Source organism: Phodopus roborovskii, unplaced genomic scaffold (genome assembly GCF_943737965.1).
Source record: "Phodopus roborovskii unplaced genomic scaffold, PHOROB, whole genome shotgun sequence".
NCBI classification, from domain to species: Eukaryota; Metazoa; Chordata; class Mammalia; order Rodentia; family Cricetidae; genus Phodopus; species Phodopus roborovskii.
The window spans coordinates 8,447,501-8,461,271 of NW_026126585.1; the positions used below are offsets into that span (position 1 = coordinate 8,447,501).

Here is a 13,771-nt window from a genome sequence, read left to right on the forward strand (position 1 = left end):
TGCTATTTGTTTTATGGAAATATTGCATTGTTGTTTGTTTAACAACATTATAGATGACACAACATTCTATAGAAAGCATGGGGGTTGATATACTACAGTAGAAATGGGAATGTATTATCCCATGGCTTAGTGACATCACTGAGCCATGGGATAGCATGTTTCCTGTTCTCCTAACTGTGAGGATATTAGCTTAGAAGTTTTACTGCCTGAAGGAATAATGACTCCAATTGGAACATACAAGTCCATTCCTCTGAATTAGAAGCTCAAATTTCACTTGAATTCACTTTGAGCTCAATATAATGGAAAAAAAATTAGAGGAAAACCAAAACCCGCTGCTTTGCTTGATCTGATGATATAGTTCTCTGCCAGAAATTAAGTATATTGTTGCTATACAAAACAAGTGATTCGCAAATACTTCTTTGTCCCACAGTGCTGATGCATGGGGGGAAAAATGCTAGGGAGTTGGCTCAGCAATTAAAATGCTTCTGATGCAACTTTGAGGACTTGAGTTTAGATCCCCAGAAACCAAGATAAAGCCAGACACGCTTGCCCTGACATTGGTGATTCCAGAGCTTGTCTAGGGAGAAGAGAGGAAGAGAGGGTCAGTGCCCAGACTGGACTCTCGGGGTCCATATTTCCTAGTTTATGTGGATGTAATGAACAAGAGACAGTCTCAACCTAGGTGATGAAAACATCTGTAGTATGAAGAAGGTAAACACCAGCATCTTTAGCATAATTTCCTCAACGGACATCCCCATAAAGGCACCATTTCTTAAATGGCAACTAGCAGGGCATTTATTTAAGGAGTGTAGCTTCCTATGCTAATTATATTATATTATTTACAAACAATTTCTATTTTATGAATCACACTACACTCTGATTTAGTTTGGCTTTTTTTTTATATATAAAAACTATTTCTGTGATTTAGAGATTTCACTGTAGAGCAGATGGAGTTTTCAACACTTGTTTTTTTGTTTTTTTAAATCACAGTCACTTAGGAACACACAGCCACAAACATGAAGTGTTTCCCAAAATCCAAGATACAATTCAGATTAATGGGCTCGTCTAAAAGGCAAGCTGGTTTTCATCCACCTGTAATCAATTTAGACAGACAAGATGGCCTGAGGCACCACAGCGAATTCTGTGGTGGTTCGGTCCCACTTGTTCGTGTTGCCCTCAACATTTTTTTTTTTTTTTTGGAATTATCTATCTTTACCCCTTCCGACTTCCTTCTTCCATTCCCATCTTTTGCATTCCTATTTTGGCGTAGGCAGGAAGGTCTCCAGTGGTATTTCAGTGAATCTACAAACTGTTTCAGCATCCACAGAGAGCCCACATTGTTCATAACCCTGCGTCTCTCTGTCTTCTGTGCCTCTGTCTCTGTATGTTGATTTTGGTTTTTTGGTTTTTTTTTCTTTTTCTATTTCTAATTTCACTGGCAGTCAGCAAGTGCCCAGGATTTAATAAAATGATGAGGAAGACATCGTCAAGAGACCATAAAGATGTAGGCATTTTGCAGTCTTCTTTTAATGAAACTGACATAACAGTGTGTGAAAGGCTATTGTTCATATTATATATTTTTATCTTTCCTCTTGTTGTTCTTTCAGACCAAAGCAAGGACCATTGTTTCATCTATGGGGCACCTTAAATTCCTCTGTGTCACCAAACTGGGCTCTGCTTATAAATCTGTCTAATAAACTGACCTGACCTTTGTTCATCCTTCTGACCACCATGAGTACAAAGGTCTGTTAAGTAATAGTTGTTCATAGTTGGTCAGTCCACTGCCTTGTAAATAATCCAAACACAGACACTATTATCCACTATTGTACCACTGTTCTCGCATTTGACAGATGAATGCATTCTAGAGATGAGTATTGAATTTCAAAGAATGGTCCCATAAAACACACAACAAATACTTTAGGCATAATTAATGTTCTTGTTCTATACACCTAAATATTTTCTTTATTTTACCATGTGGGTCTGCATTCTGGTCTGTGTGTGTGTGTGTGTGTGTGTGTGTGTGTGTGTTTGTGTGTGTGTGTGTGTGTTTGGTGTGTGTATATTGAGTGCAGGTGCTCACATAGACCAAGACAGGGCATTGGATCCCCTGGACCTAGAATTACAGGCAGTTGAGGGCTAACTGATGTTGCAGGAATCAAATTTGGGTCGTCCACAGGAACAGCAAGCTCTCTTAACCAATGAGTTAAATCTCCAGACCCCCCCACTGTCCTCCAAGTGTTTCAAAATAACAGACACTTTCCTATAAAAAATGAAGTACTTAATGAAGATTTCCCTTTTATATAGTTACAGATATTGTATACTTTTATACATTTTGATCATATTACTTCATTATCCTCTCTTAATTCTTCCCTCAATTCAAGCTGTGAAGTTGATGATTGAATGCATTAGATTCTTATTGTTTGTTTTGTTTTTTTTTTCAGTTTACAGGTTCTTTAAAAGAAACATTGACATAGTATTTTTAGTTGAATCTCCATATCAAATCCAGATATTTTTATGGGTAACATTAGATAAGTACAATATTTAAAATTGTCTTATATTTTGGCAATTTTTTGCATATTTCTCTAAATTTCAGTAAATATTCCAAATAGAAGCAAAGAGACTTAAAATGACACTTTGAAATATGTATAAGGGACTCCATCTAATACTGTGTTTACAGAGTGGAGTGATAGTGAACAGATCATGCCCCATCTTAAAATCTGTCATAAAACAAATTGTGCTTTTTTTTTTTTTTTTTGACACAGGGTGTTACTATGTAGCTCATATGGTTGGAACTCACCCTGTAACAGAGATAAATTTATTTTCAATTCTCCTGCCTCAGCCTCCCAAGTACAGAAGCATACCATGCCATCTGACTTAAAACTCGTGTGGTCTTTTATGTGAGTTATCATTATCCCCACCCACCATGGCCTTTAGAGAAGTGTCAGTTTAAGGAAACTGACAGTATGATATACCCCTTCTGAATCTCCCAGACAAGGCAATTTAGTTCAGAATTGCTTTCTGTTAAGCACAGGAAGGAAATATCTGCTTCTCAGGGACACATGTCATCGGTGTTCACACACTGTGCAGAGGTATTCTGAAGAGGAAGGGAAAGGCTGGAGCCCAGGAAGTGTCCCTGCAGAAACAGGGACAATGGCTGGGGAAACCAACAATTGCTTAATCCACACTGCCAATCCTTTGAAATGCTTATTTTGGGAGGATTCCTGTAGGAAATTGAGTGAGAACTGGGGCGATTTGTGGATAGTAGCATCAAGAGCCTTTGACTGAAGAAAAGCCCAGTGATATCTGATGGTGAAGGAGCCAGAAGGATGAAGTTTAATCTGAATGGCAAAGCCTGTCATTGTATAGATTACTTTCTGCACAGTGTCAGGTCTGCAGTCACATCAGGAAGGAGTCTGTGACCTGTTTCCTTTTGATCTCCTTGGACTCTCCTACACTGCCCATGCTCAAGTCAGATTTGTAAACTATTAGTGTTTATTTATTTATCATTTATATTATTTATAAAATATTTACATTATGTTTATTTATAATGCTTATATTATTATTATTTCAATATCAATCTTATTTCTACCTAAATTGATTTTTAATTTATTACCTTATGTTAGTTTACTTTCTGATATTTATATATACAACTATACTTATTTATCTGTATTTTATGCATTAAATATGTATAACATTAGATTTTATTATGACATTTTCATACACGTACAGGGTTTTATGTATCACAGAAGGGCCTTGCTTTTATTTTGTAGCTGAGGATGTCCTTGAACTCCCAATCTTTCTTTCCCTACCTCTTAAATTGCTGGGATTACAGACAAGTACCAGGCTGCCATGTGCACACGCTACTGGGGACCAATCCAGGAGTTTTCTGTGTGGTAGGCAAGTACTGTGTCAACACATTTCCATTCACAGTACTAGATTTTGTTATCACATTAAGAAGAAGAGTGTAGGTCTGCTGAGATTGCTCTGTAGTTAAAAAGTAATTACTACCAAACCCTATGTCCTGAGTTCAGTCTGCAGATTCTACATGATGGAAGAAGAAAACAATGCATACAAGTTGTTCTCTGACATTCATACACAGTCTATGGGCTACACAGTCTACACACACACACACACACACACACACACACACACGTGCGTGCATGTGCTAAATAAACAAGTAAATCCAAAACATAATCTCTTTAATATGAATTATTAAATTTGACAAAAAAATTGGAATAGCTACAATCTCCATGCAGCTTTTCCAAGAAAGCTGGTATCTGTGTTCAAGAAACACATTGCATTTTTTAGCTTGTTGGCTTAAAAGAATAGCAAGGAGTCACCCATGCCAGCATGCCAACAGGCTGTGAAATGTCTATCCTCGCACCACTCCCTTTCCTCTGAGGTATTGCCGTGTTTTGTCTCAGCTCTCGCACTGTATCAGGCAACACTGTTCATTAGCAACCCCAACCCAAAGCAACAAACTCCTTCATCTTTCCTCATGTACCCATCTGCTTAGCCACTAAGACCTAACTATGCTACTGCCTCATCAACTTTAGAATCACCCCTCCCACTAACTGCTTTAGCCCAAGTTTTACGACTCATCATCTCCTGACTGAACACAGAACATACCACTAGCATGATATTTGAGTCCTAGAGCACTGTTACATGCCACTGTTGATCCTGGCTCTTACTGCCTTCTTCTATCTCATTTTATACATCATTGCTCTCAAGGCAACTTGAATTCTCTAGGCACAAATACCTTTTCATCCCTTTCCTGGGTTGAAAGGGCTTTCAAGCTGTTTCCTGGGGTGAGACTTTCCTTCTCATGTGTAATTGTGTGTGTGTGTGTGTGTGTGTGTGTGTGTGTATGTGTGCATGTGCATGCATGCTTATATGTGCACAACTGCATTAGTCAGTCCACGTCTTCTACCTTGTTTGACAATGTACCATCTCTGCAAATTTCAAATTACTAAAATGAAGTTACAAATATTGATACATAGCATAAAGTTCTTACTGGTCTTTTATATAAACTACTTTTAATATATGTATAATTGGAACATTTAGTGTCTTCTGCTGTACTGTCAACTTTGGAAGCAAGTGCTCTGTTGTTTCATGTTGAAGCAGCTGTGTTTAGGAGTTATCAGTAATATTGGTCTCAAAAAGTTAAGAACTCATGTTTGTACAGAGTTAACACAATGTACTAAATATGCAATGTAAGGTCTTACATGGGTTTGGTTACAGAGAACAATAATCTCTAAGTGGAAAAAAAAGATCAAATATAGACTAGACCATTTGTATCTGAAAAATCTGAGATAGAAAATTGATTTTCTCAATTATTCATAGTTTACAATTTGCAGTCAGGCAGACTGACTCACTTTAAATCTTGATATAGTTTGTCATGTTTGGTTGAATAGTTGTAAGTGTAGATATTAAACACACGCCTGATCTCCAATCCTTAGAACACAGCTAGCTAATAATTACTCCATGATCAAAACTGGCCAATGGTTTTCATTGCCTAATTTGCTTTGATTATTCTCAGTTATTATCAAAATTTGGTTAACAGTATGAAAAATAAATAATTAATTAGACTCCATTTTTGGTCCCCATTTAGTAATTATTAAAACATGACCACATGTGTCTAATGGAAAGAACTAAAATGTAATGGCTTTTGCGCAACTTTTATAATTTATAAATTTTACTATTTTTTATTTTTATGTGTATATCATGTGTTTGCATTAGTTTATATGCACCATGTACATGAATAATTCATAGAGGTCAGAAAACAGCACTAGGTCTTCTAGAATTTCATTTAAAGAGAGTTGTGAGCCACGCTGTGGGCAAGAAACAGAACATGAATCTTTTGGAAGAGGATCAATTGCACTTAAGTGATGAATCATGTCTTCATCTCCTTATTTTTTATTTTAAATAATGTTCATGTGAGTGCAGGTAACCATGACTTTGATACCTCTGGGCCCGAAGTTAAAGACAAATGTGAGTCATTCAACATCAGTGCTTCGGAAATGAACTCAGGTGTCCAGAAATAGCAATTCATTCTTTTAACCACCAAGCCATCTCTCCAGTCTCCTCTGTGCAATTTTTAAAAAGGAGGCCTTTATATCTTCGTTTCCAAAGAAAAGCAAAATTTCCTCATCTAGTAACAGAGTGTTGTAACCATCTACAAGTACAGATCAAGTATCATTAGCAATAAAACTCGTCTAACACAGTGTAAACACATCAACATAATATGTGTAGAGTATATAAAGATATGAACCACAGCCATGTGAACTCATGCTATAAGACAGATAAGACAGCATGGCAGTCCTGAAAAAAAAGTGGAGAAGAATCAGAGAGGCAAGAGACATCTCTAATGTTGACATCTTGAATTTTATATACAGATATGTCATTTTTGTTCTTTGGAAATTAGAATTGTCCAACTCACCTTCATATAACCAGTCAGCAATCCCATTAAAAACAATTCCTTCTTTTCCCGAAGATGTCAGGCGTAAAGAACTGCTCTTGATGTCAGGTTGATAGTAGATATTGTTTTCAAAAATATAAATCTGGATTAGGAAATAGGAAAAAAAAATGAAAATCCAAACATATTTGGCTTACTCTCTACCTGCTTTCAAACTGATATAATTTCATGATTATATTCATATGGCATTGAAAGACTAATGCCTGTATCTTTCCTTATCTTATCGATATCAGGCTGCCATTTGAAAATTACATGGCATTTATCCTTTCAAATCCATACTTTTGTCAATGATATTTCATCTCCTTAATAATGCTTGCCCCATGCTGCCAAATTGTTTTGGCTGTGAAATGATATTTTGCAAACTCAAAGAGATTGCTAACTGCCGCTAGATGCTATTTTAGTAACAGCAAACTGACTTTTCAAAGCTTCAATATGAGGCCTTTGCATCTATATAAGTGTGCTTGGTGATCAATAAAATAATCTTGGGAAATCCTCCCTGACTCTGTCCATCAAAGATTCACTGATTATGAGTAGCAATAGAATTCTTTTGACCTGGTACACAAAACCCAGCTTTCCATAGACCCATGTCTTTTGGAGACTCCTTCTTTAAGAGCATAAAGGTGCTCTATCTAGCAAGCTCTAGCATGGCAAATATGGTTCTGGGGAGACTTGCCCTCCCTCAATTCCCTCTGCTTTGCTACAAACCCCTATATTACATTCCCAAAGCTAGCCACCAAGTTCTATATCCCTATTTGACCACTTCCTCCCCTTAAAACTGACCACCACAATCCAGCTATCAAACTATTGAAATCCAGCAATCAAAAACTCCCTTTTGGATACCCTAATTAACCTGTGCAATCAAAATTAAACACCTTATCTTAACATCTGTTTTTCCCATTTACCTTTACAAACTGCCAATTGCCCATGGATCTTGTCTGTCTTCTCTCTATGCAGAGGCTATCCTTTGTCTCTCCAGGTTAAATACCTTCCATCCAATGTTCCTTTTCCCTTTTCCTTCAATCTCAATCTCTTGTCTTTGTCTCTTGATCCCTTCCCTCTGTCCCTCTGGGGAAAATATCTCCTTTATGCTGATAACTTGGTATTGTAATGTCTTGTGCTGAAACTGGTCCTTTCAGAGCATAGTATTAATAATATAGCTTCATGACTGGGAACTGAAGTTTTATTTTGGTGAGTTTCTGTGTGCATATTTGCGTGTTCAAATGAGAGCATATGTGTTGAATAAACCCGTTGAAGCTAAAAGACAATCTTACATATCTTTCCCAAGCATTGCCCATTTTTTTTTTTTGAGACAGGTTCTTTCACTGGCCAGGAATATACCAAGTCAACTAAATTGGCTAACCAGCAAGTTCCAGTGATCTCTAGGTCTCTACCTACCTAGAGCTAGGATTATAAGCTTGTTGCACTATGCTCAACTACTCTTAAATGGATTCTGGGAATTGAAATTAGGTCCTCATACTTGCAAGGCAAGCACATTACCCATCAAGCCATTTCCCCAGCACCCATAAAGTCTTAATTTGAATAATACATCATGAAATCTTCCAAAAATAATTTCAAACATAATAATATCAGAATCAACAGTGCTTACAAAAATGATCCCTTGTTGAAGAAAATTTAGAAGGAAACCACTAATTATTCATTACTGATAATGTGTTTGATGCCAAATGTGTGAAATTATTCATCCATTCATACAAACTCATTTCTTCCACATATTAGCAGAGTGTAAAACTGACCAAATTGATAATTATATCTACTAATTGGTATTTTCTCTATTAAACAATCAATGATGACCAAGTATTCATGTACCCAGCATGGAATAATCAAACACACAATAGCTAGTAAAGAAACCTCAAAATTTTACAACAAAAACATTGGCTGAACAATACTTAATGTGTATTTCAGATACCACTGTATATAATGAAATACAAATCATAAAAGATAAAATATCACTGAAACTCTATTATGATGTGGGGAATTGGGAAAAAATGGTAGTAGGTATATGTAATGAATAATTCCATTAACAGATATTTTACACATGACAGTAATAATGACAGTCTAATAATGAAAATATTTCCATGGGGGTTAGGAATAGAATCACAGTAATGTCCCTATAATCAGTGAGTCTGTCTAAAATCTTAGTGACTTGAATAATTTTTCTCATCTTTCTACATCTGTTGCATAAAGAGTACATAAGATTTATATAGATTGTGCAGGTTACTGTGAAGAATAAATGGGCTTCCATACGTATAAGACAACACTAACGCTTATTGCATACATAAGGCCGACTTCATACATGTTAGCACACTTCAAAGTTCTAAAACTTTTGGAGGCTGTATATTTCAAACTAAATTACCTCAACAACCGGCCAATGTTCCTCATTATTCTGGTTATAACTGTAGTAGTCATATGATGGAGTAAAGGAGCCAGCAGCGCTAGTGAGGACTAAGTAAAAAACATGAAGATTTCTAAAGAGGGAGATTAAGAAGTTTTGGTTATTGTTTGGATTTCCCTGATATTTTCAGGTGTTAATAGAAAATACTCACTGCTGAAAGCAAATATATTAGACTTGCTTCAGATTTCTGTCAGCTGTCCCAGCAATGGATGGGAGTTTTAATAACTTCCATTGTGGCAGAGGAGCTGACAAGTAGTTTTAGTTTTATTCTAGATAACTTAAGCTCAAGCTTTGACCTCTTATATACATTTTTTTTTTGCCTTCCAGAAATGTACACAGTCCTTCTCAGATAAAATCTCTTTCCCATCTGAAGCTTCAAGCTTCTACAATGACTTGTGAAAGATGATGGCAAATTACACATATCTCATCATTCAAGCTATTGTTGGGATACCTAGAAGTCTTACATAAAGCAATATGGTTTTAAATCTTTATTGCTACATGTTTCCTCCAAATTGATACCCTGTACCTTTAAGAATCAGCGATTAAACTAAACTTAAAAGGTTCAGGAAGTAAATAAAACTGATAAGATTTAGGAAGCTCCTGAAACTTACAAGACTCACAATGCTCCTCCCCAAGGTTTTATGAGCAGTGACAACTGCTGTAGAGAAACATTCTCCAACATGCAAGTCCTATGGGGAGTTTTATGAGTGTAACTGCCATGGACCATTATTCACACTAGGTGGGAATTTTTGGTAATGCAACTGCCTTTGAATCACCTACTATTATGTAATTAATCTCTTATTAACTCTCCTATATGTAGCCCCAGAAAACTCACCAGTTCACTCAGTCTTATTTGATGAAGTCATTTCTTTGTTCTGTAACCAGTGCCATTTAAAGAATAACTAAATGTTTGTACATATCACTCCATGGAAAGTCAAATAACATGTATATTAGTAAAAAAAGGAAATAAAAAAGCTTCCAAGTGAAATAATTAATAACATACCAATGACTGTAGCAGATGCATGAATTATTTAAATATATTGGCCATTCATTGCATTTATATTTAAAGAACAGCAGATTGGAGGTGATTTAGGATACATAAACAACTGATGTCTTCTCCAGTGCAGAAGAAGGAAAAGATACTATTGTATCCAAAGCTGCAAGTCCACAGACTGTCCCCTAGATCATCCCTTTACAGTGTACAAAAATAAATTAGTGGCTGCCTTTGTGAAAGTACACATTTAGAATTTAATCAATTTTTCACTGTCAAGTGTTTTTATTTAATGAATTTGTGGTTTTTTTTAAAACTAATATTCACAGGCCACAGATACTTCCTTAGCAACTGAGACCTGTACACACTCCCAGGTACCATCTGGACAGTCTGAAAAAAAAAATAAATTAAATCCTAAGTGCATCAGTGAGAGCTGCAGCTAGGTATTTTTTTTTTTTTTAAATTCAATTTTATTTTTTAATTATGGTGTCTCTGTGTATGTGTGTGTGTGTGTGTGTGTGTACATGTGCGAATGGGGGGGTCATAGGGAATTGGGGGGGACATGTGGACATGCATAGAGGTGTCTGCAAAAGCCAGAAGAGGGTTTCAATTTTCCTGGAGCTGGAATTATATGTGCTCATGAGTCTCCTGAATTGCGTGCTTGAAACAAAACTGGGGTCTGTTTCAAAAGTATCTAGCACCTTTAACCACTGAGCTATGTATGCCCCACCCCACATACATTTAAATCACATTGAAAACATACATTTAAAAAACCCTACTACTATTTAAGCCAAAGTCAGTGATTGAACAGTCATATTTTGAGATCCATAATTAAATCCTTCTATTAGCTACCTAAACAGCCAAGCAAAGAGAAGTGATAGCTATTTTGATAAGGTAACTCTCAAATTCATAGATCATGTCAACTTTTCTTAATTTTCTTAATTTGCCTCCAAATAATTTAAAAGGTTAAATCCAATAAAGGGTATGAGAGTACAACCAAAACTGTCTAAATTTTGCTGTTAGTAAATATGTAATGAACATCTAAACCAGTACTGTTCACTGCCAAGTGACTAGGTATGACATGGTATTGATGGGAAGAGTTTATTGCGTTAGCATTAAATTTTTGAGATAGACTTTTACTATGTAGCTTAAGTGGCTTCAAACTCAACATTTCCAATGTAGGAGTCTGTCTTAATTTGGACTACTATTGCTGTGATAAAACACCATGACAAAATTTGAGGAGAAATGCATTTATTTTATTCACACTTCCATACAACAGTTCACCATGAAAAGAAGTGAGGGCAGGAACTCAAAGCAAGTCCGGAATCCAGAGGCAGGGGATGATGCCAAGGTCATAGAGGTGAGCTATTTACTAGCTCGTTCCTCATGGCTTGCTCAGACTGTTCATCCAACCTAGGGCTACCAGCTGAGGAGTGTCATTATCTAAAATGGGCAGGGCCTCCCCAACCTATCACTAATAAATAAAATGCCTTGCAGTCCTGCTTACAGCCTGATCTTTTGCAGGCATTTTCTCAAGTGAGCCTCCCTCCTGTCATGACAATAGCTTGTGTCAGGTTGACTAGCCAGCGGAGAGTCTATAGAAGTGCCACTTTTAAAAGATTTATTTAATTTTGAATTATGTGTCTATGTGCATGTCGGCAAACATGAGCGTGAGTGCCTGCACAGTCCAAGAGAGGAAACCAAACCCCTACAGCTATAACAACAGTTGGTTGTGAGCTCCCCATTATGGTGATTGAAAGCAAACTCTTTAAAGGAGCATCAGGTGTTCTTAACTACTGAGCCATTTTTCCCCCAGCCTCAAGAACCAATTTTACTTTACTGTCTTTTCTTCTTCCTGCCCTACCCAGGAGCAGATGGTAACTTTGCTGGGCCTCTGAACGTCCTGAATTACTAGTGGGGAAATGGTCATGAGCATAATCATTTTCCCACCCACAACAAAACTTAGATGGATATACAACAAGAAATGAAACAATGCCTTTAGCTAGGGGCAGGCCCACATTATGCTGCCTTTCAATTCATCTTCCTCCTTCTCCCAGCTATTTATTTCCACCATTACAGCAGTGTGACCACCATAGTGACTATGAAATGAACTAAGATATGAAGGTACAGAATGATTGTAATGTCGTCTATTGTTATGGATCCCACCAGCAACAATGCTTTTTTGTTGTTGCTGTTGTTTGTTGTATTGATGGAAGCATTGTCTCAAACTGATATGGGATATCCTTCTGTATGGCACAAATATGAGGCTTTTATTGGTTGATGATTAAAGCCCTTTTGACCAATGACCAGGAAGAATAGAGCCAGGTGGGAAATCCAAACAAAGATGCAGAGAGAAAGAAAGCAGAGTCAGAGAGGCGCCATGTAGCCAACCAGGGAAGCGAGATATGAGGCAACAAGTCACTAACCTCATAGAAAAAATGTAGAAGAGTATAAATGGGTTAATTTATAGGTATGGTTAATCATTGATATGCCTGAGCCATTGGCCAAACAATTATAATTAATATTAAGCCTTAGAGTGCTTATTTGAGAACCTGTGGATACTCAGTCTTTATCAAACTTAAACGAAAATAACAACATGAGTGGAGTGGAACAATAAATCCAGCTCCAGGCCTCTGATGCCCTGTTCTGTACTGTGCAGACCCAGGTATACAAACCCACAAGCACACACAGTTAAAAATAAAAACAAATTCTTAAAACGAATACCTGCTGATAGTAATGCTGTTGGGGGATCCATAAAGATACACTGGCAGCTGGGAGAGTGTTTGGACATAAAGATACAATGTAGCTGGGAGAGTGGACATAAAGATACACTGTAGCTGGGAAAGTGTTTGAACATAAAGATACAATGTAGCTGGGAGAGTGGACATAAAGATACACTGTAGCTGGGAAAGTGTTTGGACATAAAGATACAATGTAGCTGGGAGAGTGTTTGGACAAAAGATACAATGTATCTGGAAGAGTGTTTGAGCAAAAAGATACAATGTATCTGGAAGAGTGTTTGGACAAAAAGATACACTGTAGCTGGGAGAGTGTTTGGACTGTCTTTCACTGTGGCTGGCTGTTTTGGAAAATGTGTAAATAAAGGCAACTCCAGATGGCAGCAATTGCCAACATGGAAACTAAGAAAGCTTGGTGGCATCTCTTTCATTTACACAGAGTGCCTCCTTCATCCTACTTACTGATGGACATATAGCTAGTTTCCATGTACCACGTACTCCCAACAGCACTACGCACAGGATTGACTGATTGCCTGTCTTCTGGAAACCCTCCTCTGTGTTCTTTCAAATCAAGAGTAAGAAGTTGTCTTACTGTTCAATTGCTGTAAAGGGACACCTTAACCAAGGCAAATCTTATAAATGAAAGAATTTAACTGGGGGCTTGCTTGCAGTTATAGATAGTCTATGACTATCATGTCAAGAAGCATGGAAGCAAGCAGGAAGGGATGTGCTGGAATAGGAGCTGAGAGCTTTACATCCTGATGATCTACAAGCAGAGAGAAAGACTGGGCCTGGCATGGGCTTTTGAAAACTCAAAAGTCCACCTACTCTAACAAGGCCACACCCCGTAATCCTTCTAAAACAGACATGCTAGGGACCAAGTAGACCAAGTATTCAAACTTATAAACCAATGGAGAAGTGGGAAAGGATCCTTATTGTAAACAATTCAAAAGTGAAATTACTAGCATCACAATGAGGTTTTATTCCAATTTTTGGAGGAATTTTCACCTTGTTACCCAGCATACAATCTTCTATAGTCATTCATACAAGCAATGCATATGTTTGAAAATCTCATATCATAGTCAGTGCTTGGGTCCTTTAATCAGTTGCTTGGTTCGCTAGTAGTTATTCAGGGATGAGGCAACATTTCATTGTTA

The 13,771-nt window shown here is 37.1% G+C and overlaps 1 protein-coding gene across 1 annotated transcript in view; it reads right to left on the reverse strand.

Moving 5' to 3' along the window:
- The window catches only part of Dpp10 (dipeptidyl peptidase like 10), a 604,540-nt gene that overhangs the window by 93,959 nt on the left and 496,810 nt on the right, over nucleotides 1–13,771 (reverse strand). The window contains exon 8 of the mRNA XM_051203984.1: nucleotides 6,440–6,560. Coding sequence (XP_051059941.1) covers nucleotides 6,440–6,560 — 121 coding nt within the window. The remainder of the gene's footprint in view (nucleotides 1–6,439; nucleotides 6,561–13,771) is intronic.